Raw genomic sequence first — 21,047 nt, 5'->3', positions numbered from 1 at the left:
CCTTTTATCCCCAGAACTAGGGTGGGGGTTCACTAGCAGCCGTGGCTCTTCCATCCCAAGGACCGGCCCATAGATTTCCACTGCTCTCCTCTCCTCTGCCTTCTGCGCATCCAAGTGTCAGGCACTGGACCCAGCTGCTGTTCCTCCTCTTCCTCATCAGCCACCTCCAGACCTGGGGGCTATTGACTCTCCATCTGAGGGCTGACGGACGGCCCAGGCTCCACCTCTGTCTCTCTCTCTCTGCCAGCTCCATTCCCTCTTCCCTCTCGGAGCTCTCAGGTTGCCCTCATGCTGGCTCTGACTCCCACGCCTCCTCCTCCTCCTCCTCTGATTCGGCTGTTGGAGGAGTTGGCGGCCGACAGGCCACAATAGTATGAGAGTGGTTGACTCAATGAAAGCTTTGCTCTTCCAAAAGATTTGGCTGCAGATACTCACGTAGTACATATGCATCTTGCTCAGTTCCTTAAGAAATCTACCCACTGCTTTTTGAAGTCATCTTCTTCGGGGTCTTTCAATTTTAGCGTGAAGTCTGTTTTCTTTTTTTCTTTTCTTTTCAAATGTCTGCAAAAATCAAAGGTGTGCTGTTGCAAACCACCAGCACAGTGTATTCTACCTGCTTTCATAATAGGTTCACAGAGAGATTTCTGATCCCCGAGAGATTTCTGCTAGGAACATTCCCATTTGATCATCCTTTCTTTCATCTTACGCTGTTTAAAATTCCTTTGTGATTTCCTATTTGGAATACACACAAAGATTTGTCACTTTTTACAATACAAGCTTTTTGGTTTTGGCATCTACTCCATTCTAAAGAGAAGAAGAAGAAGACAAAGAAGAAATGTTTGATCATTTTTGTTATCTTTTCTTTTTTTTAAGAAACGATTACAGGTAGTCCTCCACTTATAACAGTTTGTTTAGTAACCGAAGTGACAACATCACTGAAAAAACATGGCTGTTTTCACACTTACAACCGTCGCAGCGTTCCTATGGCCACACGATTAAAATTCAGACGCTTGGCAACTGATTCATATTTATGACAGTCATAATGTTCCAGGGTCATGTGTTCACTTTTTGTGACCTTCTGACCCCCCCCCCCCAAAAAAAGGAAATGCGGTGTTACTAACTTAACAATTGCAGTGATTCACTTAACAACAGTGTCAAGAAAGGTTGTAAAATGGAGCAAAGAGAACTTAACCAAGTTAAGTCGCTTAGCTGCAGAAATTTTGGGCCTCGATTGCGGTCGTTAAGTCGAGGGCTGCCTGGATACTTTAATGAAGTATTTCTGTGACCAAAGTTAAATCAGGTTAATTTTATTTATACCTGGCTTTGAAATGATCCACGAGTCCAAACGCAACACGAACAAAATACAAAATATAACGCAATCCATCACATCCCCTCTCCCTTCGTAGACACAATCCATCACCCAAATATTTTGTCATTTTGTTTTGTTTTATAGCCGAGCTGAATACCATCGCTCCTATCATCTCCAACTTCTTCCTGGCTTCCTACGCGCTCATCAATTTCTCTTGTTTCCACGCGTCGTATGCAAAATCTCCAGGTTTGTTTTTCATTGCGGATTTTCACTCGCATCTAGAGGGTATCTGGGAACTCACTTTTTTTTTTAGACCTCGTCCAACAGCAAATAATTCCAAGAGGCTTAAGCAGGAATCGGGACTTTTAACATTAAGGGGATCCGAGGACTGCAAATCTTGCATAACAAGCCGAAGAACAACTGTGCTTTACTCCTTGGTGGCTTGCCTGTTATATTGTGCGGCCTATGTTTTATTGGGCAACAATTGTGTTTTATTAGATGCAGAGAAATGACTGAGGGTAGTAAATATATATTGGGGGGTAAGGCAAGCTGGATCCTAACAAGTGAAATAAATCCAAACAGCCCTGTGGTGTCAGCTGCCAAGTGCTTTGAACAACTCTCTCCTTTTTATTATTTTTGCGACTTTACCAAATCCGTAGACGCTCAAAACAAAAATCATGTAAACAACAACAACAACAAAAAGCCATGGTTTAAAACCTGCCTGGCAACTCCAATTCCCAACACTGGCAGTAATGCTTATTGAACAAAGAAAGACAGAGGAAGGAACAGAGGAAGGAATAGCGATAGCACTTAAGACTTATATAGCGCTTCGTAGTGCTTTTACAGCCCTCTCTAAGCGGTTTACAGAATCAGCCTGTGGCCCCCAACAATCCAGGTCCTCATTTTACCGACCGCGGATGGATGGAAGCCTGAGTCCACCTTGAGCCGGTCAGGATCGAACTGCTGGCAGTTGGCAGAGTTAGCCTGTGGTACTGCATTTGTAACCACTGCGCCACCACGGTTCTTCCAATAATAAGAGTTGGAAGGGACCTTAGAGGTCTATAGGGCAGAAGACCCTATACCACCCAAGGCAAATTCTTGAAAACCTCCAGTGACGGAGTACCCACAACTCCATTCTGATCACAACCGTTGCTAGATCGTATGGGGCAATACCAGTGGTGAAATCCTCCGAGGTTTGGCACTGGTTCGCTGCATGCGCATGCACAGTGCACATGAAATGCACACTGCGCATGGATGTGCACCACAGGCGCTACCACGCGGTGTGGAAAAAGGAGGCTTAAGAAGGTAAGTAGAACAGCGAGGGGGAGAACAGCTGTGCTGCGCGATTTAGATTAGCTAGAAAGCAGGATTTCCTGTTTTCTAGTGAATATAAATCACGCAGCACAGCTGATGGTTGGAAATACAAATTCAGACGAATCGGTAGCATTTTTTTACTACTGATTTGCCTAAACTGGTAGCTTTTATTACTACCGGTTCGCTTGAACCGATGCAAACTGGTAGCATTTCACCCCTGGGCAATATTATACATTTACTCAATTAAGCAATCCATCTATCAGTTCTCTCTATCTGGCTGATTATGAATTGACCCACTTTTTCTGACTCCCACAGGCTGGAGACCTGCCTTTAGGTATTACAACATGTGGGTGTCCCTTTTTGGAGCTGTTCTATGCTGTGGCGTCATGTTTGTAATTAACTGGAGGGCGGCTCTCATCACGTACGCAATTGAGTTCTTTCTTTATATTTATGTGACCTACAAGAAGCCAGGTAAGGCTCAGAATGAATGAATGAATGAATGAATGAATGAATGAATGAATGAATGAATGAATTGCTCAGGGTGGGGGGAGAAAATCTCAGTAGAGTCTATAGTAGTGGTGGGATTCAGCCGGTTCTGTCCGGGTCACACGAACCGGTAGCGGCGACTGCGGGAAGCTCTGCCCACCCACCCGGACGTAATGTGTGACTACCGAGTCTCTCTAGGAGTCTGGGGAGGGTGAAAATGGCCTCCCCCCCCACAGAGGCCCTCTGGAGGCCAAAAACAGCCCGCTTGCCAACTTCCGGAATAGAATAGAATAGAATAGAATAGAATAGAATAGAATAGAATAGAATAGAATAGAATAGAATAGAATAGAATAAGAAAGGGAATAGGATAGGATAGGATAGGATGGGATGGGATGGGATGGGATGGGATGGGATGGGATGGGATGGGATGGGATGGGATGGGATGGGATGGGATGGGATGGGAATAGGAATAGGAATAGGAATAGGAATAGGAATAGGAATAGGAATAGGAATAAGAATTACAGAGTTGGAAGGGACCTTGGAGGTCTTCTAATCCAGCCCCCTGCTCAAGTAGGAGAACCTATACAATCTCAGACAAATGACTGACCAGGATGATGATGATGATGATGATGATGATGATGAGGAGGAGGAGGAGGAGGAGGAGGAGGAGGAGGAGGAGGAGGAGAAGAAGAAGAAGAAGAAGAAGAAGAAGAAGAAGAAGAAGAAGAAGAAGAAGAAGAAGAAGAAGAAGAAGAAGAAGAAGAAGAAGAAGAAGAAGAAGAAGAAGAAGAAGTAGTTGTCCCGATTGTAATTGGAGCCTTTGGAGCAATACCCAAAGGGCTACCACGCTATTTAGAAATTCTAAATTTACCGGACTTGAACATTTTGACTCTACAAAAAACCACCTTACTCAGAACAGCTTACATCCTCCGACGATACCTTAACAGTTCCTAGGTCCTTGGTTAGGACTCGAGCTGCTGAGCTATTAACCAGCTTCAAAGGCTGTGAATCTCACTAAAGAGTAACCAATAATAATAATAATAATAATAATAATAATAATAATAATAATAATAATAATAATAATAATAATAATATTTTATTATTATTATAACATTTTGACTCTACAAAAAACCACCTTACTCGGAACAGCTTACATCCTCCGACGATACCTTAACAGTTCCTAGGTCCTTGGTTAGGACTCGAGCTGCTGAGCTATTAACCAGCCTCAAAGGCTGTGAATCTCACTAAAGATTAACCAATAACAACAACAACAACAACAACTGGTACTTGGTTGATACCTAGGACGCTGGCCGCAACCCGTATCAACCATTAGCACCAGTCAATGGTATTTGTGATGCATTTTTGTATGTTCAGTTGACTGAGGTTCATGTTTAATGAATAAAGTTAATCATCATCATCATCCTTGCTGGAACTACACCTTAACCAATCTGGCAGTTTGACACAGACAAAACAAGCAGAAGTAACCAAACACACACACACACATACACAAAACAGACAAAAGCCGTAGGGTAATTCACAGTTGGTTTTCTTTTTGTTTTTCTTTCTGACGGGCATGTGAGACTTGGAGAGGTCCATATCGAAATCCATCAACCTTTCACTGCCCCGTCTAATTTAGTTACCAGGGGGGGCTGTTCCTAGAGGAATCGTTTTAAAAAAGAACATTCCGATTTCAATTTTTCCTTTCTTCGTTCGTCTGCTTCTCCCTAGGGTGCTTTTTAATGCGGCTCGGTGGAAAAGATTTCAAAACAGCCGTACACTTTCTCTTCTCCCCACCCCCCCCCACCCCTTAAGAACGCCGTGTATTCACATCCCTGATAGCTAATCCTTTCTATCAAATGACTGCTGCCATTTTAATCTCTTTCCTGTTAGGGAAAGAAAAAAAAAAAATTCTCTGGAGGGATCTCCAAAGGTAGCTTCTGAAAAATGGTTTCTTTGTAGACTACCAACATATTGCTAGTAATGAGGTTTTTATGAGTTCTGTAGAGCAGCCTCTTGTAGCTTTTCTACACAGAGCACGGGAATTAACCGGAAACCTTGTCTTGCTCGCTTGCTTCGTTGCTTGTTTTTATTATTACTATTTAGAAGTCTAAGAGCTACGCCATCACATTCACTTTCTGGCAATCCCCTCATCCAAAATAAACAATATTTCTTCAGCTCGTATCAACGTCGTGCAAGCTTAAAGCATGTGTTGGCTTCCTCTGCTTTTTTTTTTTTATTGAACGAGCCTCTTCTCTATAAAATACTATATTATAAGCTAAGTGGTTCTCAAAAGGAATGGAAAAGCCTTATTGTCAAGTTGTGGTTCGCATAAATAGACATCACAGTTTGCTTTTGAAACGTTGCTCTCTCTCTCTGTCTCTCTCTCTCTCTCTCTCTCTCTTTTTTTTTTAACTTCATGGTGAAATTTGGCGGCAGGTTGTTCAGAAGCCAAGCAAGGCTTTTTAAAAGTAAGACAGCGGTGTCTTCAATTCTAGGGAAAAAAAAAATCTCCTAAATTGCACAGAGACAAATAAGCTTGAAAGGGATGCAAATAGCCAACATCGCCGCAAATGATCGTGATGAACTTTCAGGATTGAGAATGTTGAAGGCACCGAGATAACAAAAATGTTTAGAAGCTCACCTGAATATCTTTATTTTCATTACGTGGCATAGAACCAAGAGACAATAGATTATTTTCAGCCAACGTGAATTTTTATCTGGTAAGACAGGTTAGAAAAAGAGTCGGGTGGGAGAGATGTAAAGAAAGATAGACAGATGACTTTGGGGTAGGAGCGAGAGAATTGTTAAAGAAGGAGAAATGCAGGGGTGGGCTTCAAAAAATTTTACCAAGGGGTTCTCTGCCTGGTTGCTGGGTCGGCATGGCCATGGTGGGCATGGCCTAGTCGGCTTCCTGCACCATGGGGGGGGGGGGTGCCCTCCCCGGGCTCCGGAGGCTTTCCTCGAGCCTCCAGGAGGGTGAAAATGGCCTCCCCAGGCCCTCTGGAGGGCAGAAACGGACCCATTTCCAGCCTTCCTGAATTTCCATTAGGCCCGTTTTTCACTCTCCCTGAGCCTCCATGCGTGCCCTGCACTTAACTGCATCCAAAACGGGCCGAGTGGGGACTCCTGGGAGGGGAGGGGAGGGGTGGACGGGGCCACCAGGACTGGGAGTTGGGGGTTCTCCAAACTGCACAGAATCTTAGCTAGGGGTTCTCCCGAACCCCTGCGAACCCCCAGCAGCCCACCCCTGGAGAAATGCCAACTTTATCCTGAGAAAGTGGAAAGCATGAGAAAGAAACTCAATATAACGATCAAATAATCCACAATCAATGTCTTGTTTAGGTAGCTTTGATAGGCTTGCAAATAGCGGTGGGCAATTAATTTTCCCAAGGAGCCACATGAGAAACTGGGACTGTTGTGAAGGGCCAAATTGATAGAGCTGTGAAGATGGTTGCATGCATGCACACACATATATAAATTGGGAGGAAAATAGCAGTTGGCTTCAAAATAGAAGCAATCCATGAGGACCAGACAGGAACAGCCAAAGGGCCAGATGTGGTCCTGGGGATCGTAAAATCCCCAGATCTGATTTACAAGATTTGGTTATTATACCCTACAACAACAAAAAGTAATTTTCCTGGAATCTCAGCAATGTCTCTCTCTTGATCTAGCCTACCCTGAAGGGTTGAAAAGAAGGCAGGAATTCTATTTATAGTCAACAGGGAAAACCTGGTGACCAATTTGAAGGAGTCTGCATATATATTGTCAGAGTAGATTAAAAATGCAGTAAGGTTTACTTCCACTAGCTGGGCGTAAGATGATAGTTTGCATTTGGCATTTCACATATGAAAACTAAATACAACCCATTTACTTGGACTTCAGTAAAGCATTTGATAAAGTAGACCATAACCTACTACTAGATAAAGTAGAAAAATGTGGGTTAGACAGCATCACCACCAGATGGATTTTTAACTGGCTGACCAACCGCACTCAATGTGTAGTCCTCAATGGAACTGCATCTACATGGAAGGAAGGATGCAGTGGAGTACTCCAGGGCTCTGTTTTAGGCCCAGTGCTCTTCAACATCTTCATCAATGACTTGGACGAGGGGATAGATGGGGAACTCATCAAATTTGCAGATGACACCAAGCTGGCAGGAATAGCCAACACTCCAGAAGATAGGCTCAAGATACAGAAGGATCTTGACAGACTTGAACATTGGGCGCTATCTAACAAAATGAAATTCAACAGTGAAAAAAGCAAGGTTCTACATTTAGGGAAGAAAAACAAAAGGCACAGGTACCGTATATGAGGTACCTTGCTCAACAGTAGTAACCGTGAGAGGGATCTTGGAGTCCTAGTGGGCAACCATTTAGATATGAGCCAGCAGTGTGCAGCAGCTGCCAAAAAAAGCCAACACAGTTCTGGGCTGCATAAACAGAGGGATAGAATCAAGATCACGTGAAGTATTAATGCCACTTTATAATGCCTTGGTAAGGCCACACTTGGAATATTGCATTCAGTTTTGGTCGCCACAATGTAAAAAAGATGTGGAGACTCTAGAAAGAGTGCAGAGAAGAGCAACAAAGATGATTAGGGGACTGGAGGCTAAAACATATGAAGAACGGTTGCAGGAACTGGGTATGTCTAGTTTAATGAAAAGAAGGACTAGGGGAGACATGATAGCAGTGTTCCAATATCTCAGGGGTTGCCCCAAAGAAGAGGGAGTCAAACTATTCTTCAAAGCACCTGAGGGTAGAACAAGAAGCCATGGGTGGAAACTAATCAAGGAGAGAAGCAATTTAGAACTAAGGAGGAATTTCCTGGCAGTTAGAACAATTAATCAGTGGAACAACTTGCCTCCAGAAGTTGTGAATGCTCCAACACCGGATGTTTTTAAGAAGATGTTGGATAACCATTTGTCTGAATTGGTGTAGGGTTTCCTGTCTGGGCAGGGGGTTGGACTAGAAGACCTCCAAGGTCCCTTCCAACTCTGTTATTCTATTCTATTCTATTCTATTCTATTCTATTCTATTCTATTCTATTCTATTCTATTCTATTCTATTCCATGTTTTCCCCAAAATAAGACCGGGTCTTATATTAATTTTTGCTCCAAAAGACGCATTAGGGCTTATTTTCTGGTTAGGTCTTATTTTGGGGGAAATGCGGCACTACATGCGTCCATCTGGCTGATGATCTTAACTGGGGCTTATTTTTGGGGTAGGGCTTATATTACAAGCATTCTGAAAATCATACTATGAAGTATGAAGGCTATTGTTTAACGCATTGTAAGCCGCCCTGAGTCTCCGGAAAAGGGCGGCATATAAATCAAACCAATAAATAAATAAATAAATAAATAAATAAATAAATAAATAAATAAATAAATAAATAAATAAATAAATAAATAAATAAATAAATAAATAAATAAATAAATAAATAAATAAATACTAGGACTTATTTTCCAGTGGGGTCTTATTTTTGGGGAAACACAGTACTTCTTGTTACAAGGGATCAAAAATATGGTATCTGTAAAATGACTTTTGTTAAATATAAAAGCTAAAATTGATGTGGTTTTTTTGTTGTTTTTGTTTTTGTTTGCAGAAATAAACTGGGGGTCATCTGCCCAGGCCCTATACTATATTAATGCTGTTGAGAGTGCCCTGGAACTAGCAACAGTGGATGACCATGTGAAAAACTTCCGGTAGGTTTTTGTAGGAACCGATTCAATGATTGGGTTGTATAAACAGAGGCATAGAATCAAGTTCACATGAAGTATTAGCGCCGCTTTACAAAACCCTAGTAAGACCACACTTGGAAGACTGCAACCAATTTTGGTTGCCATACTACAAAAAAAAAAAAAGATGTTGAGACTTTGGAAAAAGTTCAGAGAAGAGCAACTAAGATGAGCAAAGGCCTGGAGACTAAACCATAGGAAGAACGGCTGCAGGTTTGGGCTCTGGCTAGTCTAAAAAAAAGAAGAATTAGGGGCGACACGATAGCAGTCTTTCAGTATTTGAGGGGCTGCCACAAAGAAGAGGGGTCAAATTATTCTCCAAAGCACCAGAGGGCAGGACAAGAAGTAATAGTTGGAAACTAACCAAAGAGAGAAGCAACTTGGAATTAAGGAGAAACTTCCTAACAGTGAGGACAATTAACCAGTGGAACAACTTTGCCTCCAGAAGTTGTGGATGCTCCATCACTGGAGGTTTTTAAGAAGAGACTGGACAGCCACATCTCTTCTCTCTTCTCTTCTCTTCTCTTCTCTTCTCTTCTCTTCTCTTCTCTTCTCTTCTCTTCTCTTCTCTTCTCTTCTCTTCTCTTCCCTTCCCTTCCCTTCCCTTCCCTTCCCTTCCCTTCCCTTCCCTTCCCTTCCATTCCATTCCATTCCATGTTCCTATTCTATTCTATTCTATTCTATTCTATTCTATTCTATTCTATTCTATTCTATTCTATTCTATTCTATTCTATTCTATTCTATTCTATTCTATTCTACTCTACTCTACTCTACTCTACTCTACTCTACTCTACTCTATTCTCCATTCCATTCCATGTTCTGTTCTGTTCTGTTCTGTTCTGTTCTGTTCTGTTCTATTCTATTCTATTCTATTCTATTCTATTCTACTCTACTCTACTCTACTCTACTCTACTCTACTCTACTCTACTCTACTCTACTCTACTCTACTCTACTCTATTCTCCATTCCATTCCATGTTCTGTTCTGTTCTGTTCTATTCTATTCTATTCTATTCTATTCTATTCTATTCTATTCTATTCTATTCTATTCTATTCTATTCTATTCTATTCTATTCTATTCTATTCTATTCTATTCTCCATTCCATATTCTATTCCATTCCATTCCACTCCACTCCACTCCACTCCACTCCACTCCACTCCACTCCACTCCACTCTACTCTACTCTACTCTACTCTATTCTCAGATGTAAATGCACCATCAGATATATATGCATCTCCTCCCATCTTTTGCAGGCCTCAGTGCATCGTTTTGACAGGAGGACCTATGATAAGACCAGCTTTGTTAGACATCGCTCATTCATTCACAAAGAACAACGGTCTCTGCCTCTGCTGCGAAGTGTTCATGGTAAGTTTGTATGTGATTCACAAAAAATGGCTCTCTCGGTAGAGCAACTAGAAACTGCAGGTTTTCTACATGGAAAGCCGAGTGACAGACAGATCTCTACAGAAGCTTCTTCCGTAGGCAGGTAGCTTACCACCATTCCTTTAGTGACTGTTTGAAGTCGACTGAGAAAAGGGAATTAAAACCGGTTTTCACACTTACGACCGTTGCAAGATCCCCCACAGTCACATGGTCAAAATTTGGACCCTTGACAACTGACTCGTATTTGTGACGGGGTCATGTGATCCCCTTTTGCGACCTTCCAACAGGTAAAGCGAGATTCACTTAACAACTGTGTTATTAACTTAACAATTGCAGCAATTCACTTAGCAGCTGTGGCAAGAAAGGTCATAAAATGGGGCCCAACTCCCATAACAATTGTCTTGCTTAGCAGCGGAAATCTGGGCCTCAACTGGGGTGGTAGATCACGAGCTACTTGTATAAAATAAACTTTATTTTTACAAGTGACTCTTTCAAATAATTAAAAACAGCACAATTCAATAAAGGGTTTTGGTTTTTTTTTTGCCCCATTAATTTATAAAGCGAAGTTTTACTCCTTATTCCAGTGGGTATTTTATTCCAGTCTATAAAAGCTTTGGACAGAAAAGGTTTCCAATTTTTTTTTAACTTATTGGTTTCTAGTTTTATACGTCTGCGGATATTTTATATAGCATGCCGTTATATATGGTTTAGGTATTTTAATTTCCTCCTCTAAAAAGTTAGTAACGTTTAGTTTTATTGACTAATAAAAATTGGCATAATGAACTGTTGTAAGCTATTTAACTGGGAAAAATAAGAGAATGATGAGATAGCTATCGGCTGTCAGCTATCAATACGACGCCCGTTAAGATTCTAAATGATTCTTACTTATATCCATTAATGCTTTTTTTAGTTTACATTCAGCTGATGCACGGGTCTAAATTTGGGTAGCCATTGGGAAAAACTATGGTTAAGTACCTGTTTTTATTTATTTTTTAATTGCTGTAGAGAGTGCTGTTTCTACGAATGAAGGAGAATGTTGACATGAGGGGTTCTTGGTGCTCTCTGGTTGACATGAGGGGGTCCTTGGTGCTCTCTGAGCTTGCTGGTTTTTCTTGCAGACGTTTTATTAGCCAAACTAAATAACATCATCCATGCTAGTAAGGAGTAGGGTTTTCTAGTGGCTTGCCTGTCGTTGTTGGCAGAATATAAACTGAGAGCCTAAACCCCACTCCTTACTAGAGCTGATGATGTTACCTAATTTGGTAATGAAACGTCTGCAAGAAAAACAACGACGTTCTGACAGCACCAAATGCCTTTTATCCTAAGCCTCGGAAACAATGCAGCCAAACTACATGAGGCAATAGACAATATACAAATTCAAAACTCGACTTTGTTGACTTATTCCGTATCTGTCAGGTATGCCTCCTTTCAATACTCAAGAAAGAAAAAACCCGGACTCCATTTTCATAGAGAAAGGTACTTGTACTGAGTATGAACTGAAGGCAATCAAAGAAAAGTAAGGTCTGAGGCAATAGGCGCGAAAATCACATATAGAAAGCGTCCTTAAAACCCTCCCCCCCCCCAATGGTCCAGTCAGGATTATCCAATCCACCTCCTCCCAAGGGATCATGTGGGGTGCAGCTTCCGATGGCTCCATCCTTCTGGTATGTCAGGACGGTTGACCTTGACTGGTTATCAGCGCGCCTCCCAGCTGCAGAGAAACGCTGAGGAAAACTTTCTCCAATTCACTCCGCCAGCTCACTTCTCCCCTCCCAACTATCCAGGCAGCTCCCCACTCCCCCTGTTTAAAATGGCAGCTGTACCAAGCAAGAAATATAAGGATAAGGATAAGGATAATTTTATTTCTATACCGCCCCTCTCCCGAAGGACTCGGGGCGGTGTACAGCCAGGTAAAAACACAATACAAATATCACAATTTAAATTTAAAAAATTATTTAAAGTATTACATTTAAGGCCAATTAACTAAAAAACCCAAAAATTTAAGAATTCCAAATTTAAAACTCAATTTATGAAGCTAGCCCTGCCTGTCGGAAGAGCAGGGTCTTAAGAGCACAGCGGAAAACTCGGAGGTCAGAGATCTTGCGTATGTCCGGGGGCAGTTCATCCCAAAGGGCAGGGGCTCCCACAAAGAAGGCCCTCCCCCTGGGTGTCGCCAGCCGACATAATTTGGCCAACGGCACCCTGAGGAGTCCCTCTCTGTGGGAGAGAACTGGACAGTGGGAGGCTATCAGTGGCAGAAGGCGGTCTCGTAGGTAGCCAGGTCCTGAGCCATGGAGCGCTTTAAAGGTGGTAACCAGCACCTTGAATCGCACCCGGAAGACCACTGGGAGCCAGTGCAGCTCGCGCAGGAAAGGTGTTACATGGGTGCAACGGGTTGCACCCATAATTACCCGCGCGGCCACATTCTGGACCAGTTGGAGCCTCCGAGTGCTCTTCAAGGGGAGCCCCATGTAGAGAGCATTACAGAAGTCCAGCCAGGAGGTAACGAGGGCGTGAGTGACTGTGCGCAAGGTGTCCCGTTCCAGAAAGGGATGCAACTGGCGAATCAGGCGAACCTGATATATATAAAAGCAGAGGCTGACAGTATCCCAAATTTAAGGCCAGTACTAGCAACTTAGCATTAGGATCAGGGGTGATATTCACTACTTTCCCTACTGGTTTGCAAATGTGAGCGCGCGTGCATGCCTTTGCTCGCACGGGCCCCATCCACGCATGCACCCAGCCTTCCGTGCATGCGATTTGCTGGCATGTGCACCTTCCGCGCATGCACCCGGCCAGAAAAACGTGCCTAAATAGGATGGCATAGAGCCAGGGCAGGGGTGGGCAGGCCCATCCACGATTTCCACTACTGGTTCGGGCGAACCGGCTGAATATCACTTCTGATTAGGATCCTCTGCAGAAGGCTTCAGCAGTTCAACTGATGCTGACACAGGTAGCCCTGGACTTACCACAGTTCATTTGGTGACCATTCAAAGTCACAGCCGCACTGAAAAAAAGTGACTTACGACCATTTTTCACACTTACGACCATTGTAGCATCCTCATGGTCACGTGATCAAAATCATATTTGGGACGGTTGCAGTGTCACCCGGGGATCACCTGATCCCCCTTTTGCGACCTTCTGACAAGCAAAGTCCATGGACAATCCAGATTCACTCGAGAACCATATTACTAACGGAACAACTGCAATATTTCACTTAACACCTGTGGCAAGGAAGGTTGTAAAAAGGGGCAAAACTCACTTACACAAACGTCTCGCTTAGCAACAGAAATTGTGGTGGTAGGTCGAAGACTACGTGTATGAAGCTTTAGCAATCTAGTCCTTGAGTCCAGCCCGTTATTTTCAGCATATCTTAGCTCTTTCGAGGCAGACATGCAGCCTTAATCACAAACGACAAAAGAAACCTTTTTCACGACGGCTTCAAATTCATATTTTGCATAGCCAGACTGGGAAGCACTGCCATTACACGGTCAACAGACTTGTAAGCTGCCACGTGTCAAAACTGGGATTTATCGGCATATGTTTGTTTACATAAAGCATCTCCTCTCCGCTTCTAAATGTTGACAAAACATTTTGGGCAGCCAACAGTAATAAAACTCTCCAAGAAGTTCCAAAGCGAATCTAATTTGAAACAAAATAATTGCCAAGCAAAACGCGGGGGGAGGGTTTTAAAAAAAATTAGACTGTCTATGTGACATCAGGTGAAATTGGTAGCCAGTTATCACCGAAGGGAATTGCAAATTGTCTTCTCCAGGGGGGAAAAAAAAATACCCTCCACAATTTAGAATGCTCTTTCTTTGGTCCTCATCTGCTGCTATATTCTTTTGTGCAAAAACGCCGTGCCTAAATCCCGAGCTTAGGAAGGCTTTCAAATGGAAACTATGAACTATGAACATTATGTTTTAAATAATGTCCGTAGTTCATAGTGTAAAGGTAAAGGTTCCCCTCGCACATATGTGCTAGTCACTCCCGACTCTAGGGGGCAGTGCTCATCTCCATTTCAAAGCCGAAGAGCCAGCGCTGTCCGAAGACGTCTCCGTGGTCATGTGGCCAGCATAACTAAACCCCAAAGGCTCACGGAACGCTGTTATCTTCCCACCAAAGGTGGTCCCTATTTTTCTACTTGCATTTTTTACGTGCTTTTGAACTGCTAGGAACTGCTAGGTACTTGTTCAGAGTGCAGTTCATAGTTATTTTTAAAAAATAACGGTGAATACAGTACTTGGAGTCCAATTACCATTGAGCTCCTCTGCTAATCCTTCATGATTATTTCACCGTTAATTAAAACTCTCCCAGAGCTGAATTTTCAAAACGGGCCTTTTCTAGCGATCACAAAAACTTAAGCGGCTCACACAGACTGAACGAAAAAAAACGAACAATTTGGGCCAGCAAGCTTCTTTTCAAAAGATTGAATCTCTGCAAAAAAAAATTAAAAATCTTTTGTGGGGATCTAAATTTTTTTTTTCTTCCCTTGACTCACATCGCAGTCTTGATTCGGTCCCTCCCTCAAAATCACGCTATTGTGCTGGGCATAATGCAGAGCTCCTCTCTAATGCATGATCGTGTCACACAGGGCCCACGCAAGCTGTGCGTTACAGAGATGAACAGTGGCATGACAACGAAGCAGGCCTGGCTGGCGAAGAATAAAAGGAAAGCTTTTTACGCTGCAGTGGCGGCTGACAGCTTTCGAGACGGAGTCAGAAGTCTTCTTCAGGTGAGCTGCTTGAAGTGCGGCTTCAAAGCAGCCTCCGGTACCCAAGAATGTTGGTTTATTCATTAAGGTTTATGTTCTAAAAGCATCACGGAAATGCAGAGGATATCTTGGGGACGCTGCCCTTGGCATTTTAGCTAACTTCGGGAATAACTCTACTTTGAGGCAATGGATCCATGGGGTGGGAAAATGAATCGATTCCATATTCTAGTCCCAAAGGTGCTTTTTCAGGAGGTAACTGGACGTCCTTGGGGTTTTTTTGTTTTTATTTTGGAGACGTTTCGCTTCTCATCCAAGCAGCTTCTTCAGCTCCGACTGGATGGTGAGAAGAAGCTTCTTGATGAGAAGCGAAATGTCTTCAAAGAAAAAAACAACAACAAGAAAATCCAGTTGCCTCCTGAAAAAGCAACCTTTAGGACAATCATGACCTGGATGACTGAGAATCTCTATAGATTTCCGTATTTCGAGTGTTTCTCACCTTAGTAGCTTGAAGATGGGTGAACTTCAACTCCCAGAATTCCCCAGCTATCATAATTTGAAAGTGTGTAGATTTCAACTTCTGGAATTCCCCAGCCAGCATGGGAGTTGAAGTCCCTCCATCTGCAAATTGCTAAGGTTAAGAAACATCATATTCTGGCTGGGGAATTCTGGGAGTTGAAGTCTACCCATCTTCAAATTGCCAAGGTTGAAAAACATTGTCATATTCAATGAACAATATCCTCTGTTAAACAGACCTGTTTTAGAGGAACTTACCGTATTTTTCAGAGTATAAGATGCACCTTTTCCCCCAAAAAAAGAGGGTGAAAATCTGGGTGTGTCTTATACTCCGAATGTAGCCTCGCCGAGCTTTTCAAAAGGAGGTTTCAGAGGCTGAAAAAAGCAGCAGAAACAAAGCTTCAGAAAAGAAGCCCCCAATGAGAGCTTCAGAGGCTTTTTTTAAAAAAAGCTCTGTTTCAGAGGCTTTCAGAGGCAGAAAAGAACTTTTTTTCTGAAACAGAGTTTCAGAAGTTTCAGAGGCAGAAAAAAAAGCAAAAAAAAAAGCAAGGCACAGAGCTCACAACCAAGGAACCTGTTGCTAAAATTCACCTCTGGGAACAGCTGATTGGGGGTATTCCGGGAGGCTGATCCACCTGCCAATCAGCTTTTTTCTTATTTTCCTCCCCAAAAACTAAGGTGCGTCTTATACTCCGAAAAATACGGTAAATGTCTCAGACTACTCGGGCAATTGCCTACACTCAGTGGTGGGATTCAGCCAGTTCTATTTGGGAGAACCGGCTATTAATTTTCTAAGCAGTTTGGAGAACCGGTTGTTGGAAGAAATATTATTTTGGTTTGTTCCCACTTTACAGGGCTAATCCTGTAAGGAAGGCAGGAAGGAAACATTCTGGTGTTGTTTCTAGCCTAATCTTTATTGCCCTGCTTACAGAAACTGCCTCTATGGTTAACCTTTATTACATTGTAACAGCTAAGGCGAAGCGCCCATCAACATGAGTGATATTGAGTTGGTCACACCCACATGGTCACATGACCGCCAAGCCACGCCTATCCAGCTGGTCATTAGGGCAGAGAACCGGTTGTTAAATTACTTGAATCCCACCACTGCCTACACTTATGTAATAGTACCAGTGTTTTATACTGGATCACAAAAGATATTTTATACAGTGAAATTAACACTTCATCTTCTAGCATTTCACATTGATTTCACAGGGGAAAAGAAGCTCGTTATCATACAAGCAACCAGATGTTCTAATTGCTGTGAAATTAAACAATGAGTTTATGATCAGAGTATTAATTTGATTGCTACACCATCGGATATAATGAGCGCACTAATGCTTCTGAAACAAGAGGCCTCTGTATTTTCATTTTTTAAAAAAAAAAAATTGGTAGGCTGCCTTTTCAATCAGAAAGCACTCACGATTTTCAGGGGGTGGGAAAATCTAAAGAAGTGAAGTGGAAGATGTGCTTGTTCTAAAAAAAAAACCCCAAAAACCCAACGGTATTCAAAAAAGGTTTACTCTTAGATAAGATTGTGAGTATCTTGAATGTAGTAGCTGTCCTATAAAAGGCACTTGTCCAATATTATGGCTCTTTAAACATATAAATATCATCCTTGCTTTATCTTAAGGGCACTGGAAACTCTGGCATGGATTGTGTTAAAAACAATCACGCAACCAGTAGCCTGAAAATTATGTTGATCTAATTTTCAAAGTTTGATTTTTGAATCCAAAGGAATGCAAATGGATATACTATAGTCATTTCTTGCCGTTTAAAAATCATTTTATAGCTCAGATGATTTAGAACTAATCTTTACACGTGCTGCTTGGGTACAAGCATGAAGGACACTTGCCAGATAGATTTTAATCTTAAATCCCTCCAGAACATCACTGTACTCCCATTATATTTCTGCATCACTTCTAATTTTAGATAAACCTTGTACATGCCTTGTTTTTAAACATGGTATTTTATACTGGCAGGCCTCCGGTTTGGGAAGAATGAAACCTAACACTTTGGTGCTTGGATTTAAAAAAGATTGGAGACATGCCACTGCAATGCAAGTTGAAAATTACACAGGTGCCCTACAGTAAGTATGAATTTGGAAGTATATTATGCTGCTAGGAATTAGAAGCAACTCTAAACAGCTTGTTTTTTCTTTAAAAAAGGGTTGATTTACAAAATTATTTTTGAACTTGCAATTCAAGATTCCAAACATATCTTGAAGACAAAAATGGTTATTATTGCTTTCTATGCTCGTGGCTCACTGGAAAAGAACCTAATGCTGGGAACGATTGAGGGCAAAAGAAGAAAGGGGCAACAGAGAATGAGGTGGCTGGATGGAGTCACTGAAGCAGATTAAATGGACTCCGGGGAATGGTAGATAGTGGTGAAATCCATTTTTTTTTACTACCGGTTCTGTGGGTGTGGCTTGGTGGGCGTGGTGTGGCTTGGTGGGCGTGCAAAATCTGCAAAATCCCCATTCCCACCCCACTCGTGGTGGAAGGATATTGCAAAATCCCCATTCCCACCCCACTCCTGGCGGAAGGATATTGCAAAATCCCCATTCCCACCCCATTCCTGGCGGAAGGATATTGCAAAATCCCCATTCCCACCCCACTCCTGGGGGAAGGATATTGCAAAATCTCCATTCCCATCCTACTCCTGGGAGAAGGATATTGCAAAATCTCCATTCCCACCCCACTCCAGGACCAGCCAGAGGTGGCATTTGCCAATTCTCTGAACTACTCAAAATTTCCAGTACCAGTTCTCCAGAACCTGTCAGAACCTGCTGGATTTCACCCCTGATGGTAGAGGACAGGAAGGCCTGGAGGAACGTTGTCCATGGGGTTACAGTGGGTCAGACACAACTTTGCAACTAACAACAACAATGCTTATGAAACAAAATAATGCTTGTATGCAAAAAGAGACTACAGTATGTCCTAGAGGTTTGCACAGTTTGAAAATGATTTAGAAATATTTCTAGTTTCTTGAAAACACAGTACCTTGCATTACATCATTAAAGCAGGCAGGATTTTTTTTTTCCAGGTTTCCTTGCAGGTTCAAAGTATGTCTTGGCAAACATTTTTGAAGCAGACACTGATGTACTATATGCCTGCATTATTTTTATTGTCATGTTATAAGTTTGATTCAAGTTAAAATTTACTTAACAGCAATGGCTTTATAGTAACTGTTACTATTTAAATCCGGGTCACTCAATACTTTTTAAATATGTTTTTTAATGTAAACTTTATTCCAGTGATGCGTTCGACTTTGAATTTGGCGTGATAATTGTTCGAACGAGTCAAGGGTTCGATATATCGCAAGTCCTCCAGGTTCAAGGTATGTCAAGACTCGGGAAAATTTCGGACCATTCCTATGATAGTTATGCTTTCTGGGAACAAAAATATTCCCCTAATAACTGTACTAATTTCTAAAACACATGGATACAAATTTCTTCCTTGAAAAGGATGGCAGAGGAATTCTGGGAATGGAAATCCAGACATCTTAATATTGCCAAGTTTGAAAAATACTGCTTTAATAGAATTGGTACAGAATGCAATTCTGCTAATAGGTAGAAGCAGAGAGTCACCTGTAGTGTGTGAGCTGCTGTTGTTGCCAGCTGATTTTCTGGCTCCATCCCAAGAGCTGGTCATAACCTTACAAAGCCCTTTACGTCTTGATTTCCTCTGCCATTGGACATACTAGCCAAGGGATTCTGGGAGTTGAAGTCCACATATCTTAATGGTGCCAAATTTGAAGAACATTGAACTATAGCTTCTAATGCCACCTTCAAGACCACCCTAAGATAAAGCAAACTGTAGCAACTTACTTGGGAAATGAAAAAAACATGCTTCCTTTCTAACTTCCTAACTAAGGGATATCATTGTATCTTCTGTGCAACCCATTATTTGACAATCATATCCCCATCGCTTTCTTGTCCTTTCTGCGGTTGGTTTGAAAAAAAAAATTACCAGGAGGAATTATATGGGGAGAACAGCAAAATGAAATTTAGCCTATGGAATAGGTCATTTTCTATACTGTTCTTGCTTTAAAATCTTTAAATAGAATTTGACTTTTACCAAATGAACTAAGAATAACCCATGATTTATACTTCAGATATGTCAAACCTTAGCTAAAGGGAAACCAGAATTCATAAACTATTTTCAAGCTAAAGTTCCCACATTTGGGGCTTATTAAGAAAAAAAAATCACCTAAGGCTAATCCAGATGTTCAGGAAAAATATAATAAGCAAACTCAAGCCTGTTCTTAATGCCATGTATAGACCAGGCCATTAAGTATGTATTTATGACTTTGTTTTTGCTTAAAATCAATGTGTGAGGTAGCCTTCATAAAAAAAAAAATGGTAACCCTCTGCTGCCACCTGCTGTCTTTTTTGTGCGTTTCCATACAATTGATATTCCCACCGTTTCCAAAATACCATGAAACAAACTGCAGAAGTCAAATATTTGTGCCCGATGCGTGCATGTTTTCAATCTAAAAATGCATTTATGGATGTTTTGAGGCAGAAATTCATTACAGAATAAAAAATGCTGAAGAAGCAGTGGCGTCTTCATTCAAGGGTATCTTGACAGGAGGCAATCATTAACAGGCAAAAAGGAAACAGAAAAGCTGAGAGCTCAGGTTCAGTGATAAAACAGTCATTGAATCCTATCCCTGTTTTTCTTGGACGATTTCTAAGTAGTCACACCACCAGTCTTTCTTTTGGTTAACAGAGGAACTGAAGAAGATGGAGCAGGAGAGAGAAGCCCTAGAAGCAGCTCTTAAAGATAACGAATTTGAAGAACAAAATTATGGCATCCGTAGATTCTTTAGAAGAGCCACCAAGCTCAACTTTACAAAGACGATGCCCAAAAAAGGTATACGCTTAAAAATAATGTGTGCATAAGATCTGCCTGTAAGCTTTTTTTTTCCTGAAGAGCTACTTCGAGAACAGACTGCCATTCACAGTCACATTTAGTCTATTATAACAAAATCAACAATATTCTAGAAGCAATTTAAAAAACAGATTGATGGAAACCCGAGCTGTCATAGACGATCAAAAGAAGAAGAAATAGTTCAGCAAAAAAAAAAAAAAAACAGATTTGCAAATGTTATGCTAGTCACATTGGCGATGTGATGTTTTCATAGAGAAGCAAACTGGGAAATAAGTGCTAGAATCAAAAAAAAAAAAAAAAGAAAGAAACACCATGTATCTTACCATAGTGCAGAAAATTCTTTTGCTGGGTGAATCTTCTGGCCCATTGCAAACTGCTGAAGTCTCTCTTGCTAATATTCTCCACATGGTAGTAGGCATGGTTTTTCAACAGTTCCTCCAATTATGAAGCAGTCTTTGAGCCCAGAACTTTTAGGAAAGATCTACTATTTTCTCCACCCCTTTTTTTTTTTTTTTTTCAAAAAAAAAAAGCTGGGACCTAAATTAAGAGGTAAATCCCAAATAGAACAAAATACCAAAGATGATGAGTTACCAAATCATGTGTGTTTGTAATGTATGGATGTTCATGGATTCCAGTCTTTTGATGATTGGTTCTCATCACCTTTTGAGTGATATTTTAAACTCCCAAGAATTTGTTTTTAA

At 41.6% G+C, this 21,047-nt stretch overlaps 1 protein-coding gene across 2 annotated transcripts in view; it reads left to right on the top strand.

Annotated features, from left to right (window-relative positions):
* SLC12A1 (solute carrier family 12 member 1) overlaps positions 1-21,047 on the top strand; it is a 48,318-nt gene that overhangs the window by 22,268 nt on the left and 5,003 nt on the right. For both annotated transcript variants that reach the window (XM_070953782.1, XM_070953781.1), the window contains exons 13-20: positions 1,454-1,555; positions 2,939-3,094; positions 8,711-8,810; positions 10,095-10,206; positions 14,819-14,959; positions 17,431-17,537; positions 18,708-18,790; positions 20,185-20,328. In XM_070953782.1, the coding sequence (XP_070809883.1) occupies positions 1,454-1,555; positions 2,939-3,094; positions 8,711-8,810; positions 10,095-10,206; positions 14,819-14,959; positions 17,431-17,537; positions 18,708-18,790; positions 20,185-20,328 (945 nt within the window). The remainder of the gene's footprint in view (positions 1-1,453; positions 1,556-2,938; positions 3,095-8,710; positions 8,811-10,094; positions 10,207-14,818; positions 14,960-17,430; positions 17,538-18,707; positions 18,791-20,184; positions 20,329-21,047) is intronic.

Source organism: Pituophis catenifer, unplaced genomic scaffold, assembly GCF_029215685.1.
Source record: "Pituophis catenifer annectens isolate HBS135680 unplaced genomic scaffold, rPitCat1.0.hap2 SCAF_14, whole genome shotgun sequence".
In the NCBI taxonomy this organism is placed as follows: Eukaryota; Metazoa; Chordata; class Lepidosauria; order Squamata; family Colubridae; genus Pituophis; species Pituophis catenifer.
This window is presented reverse-complemented; position numbering and strand designations above follow the sequence as displayed.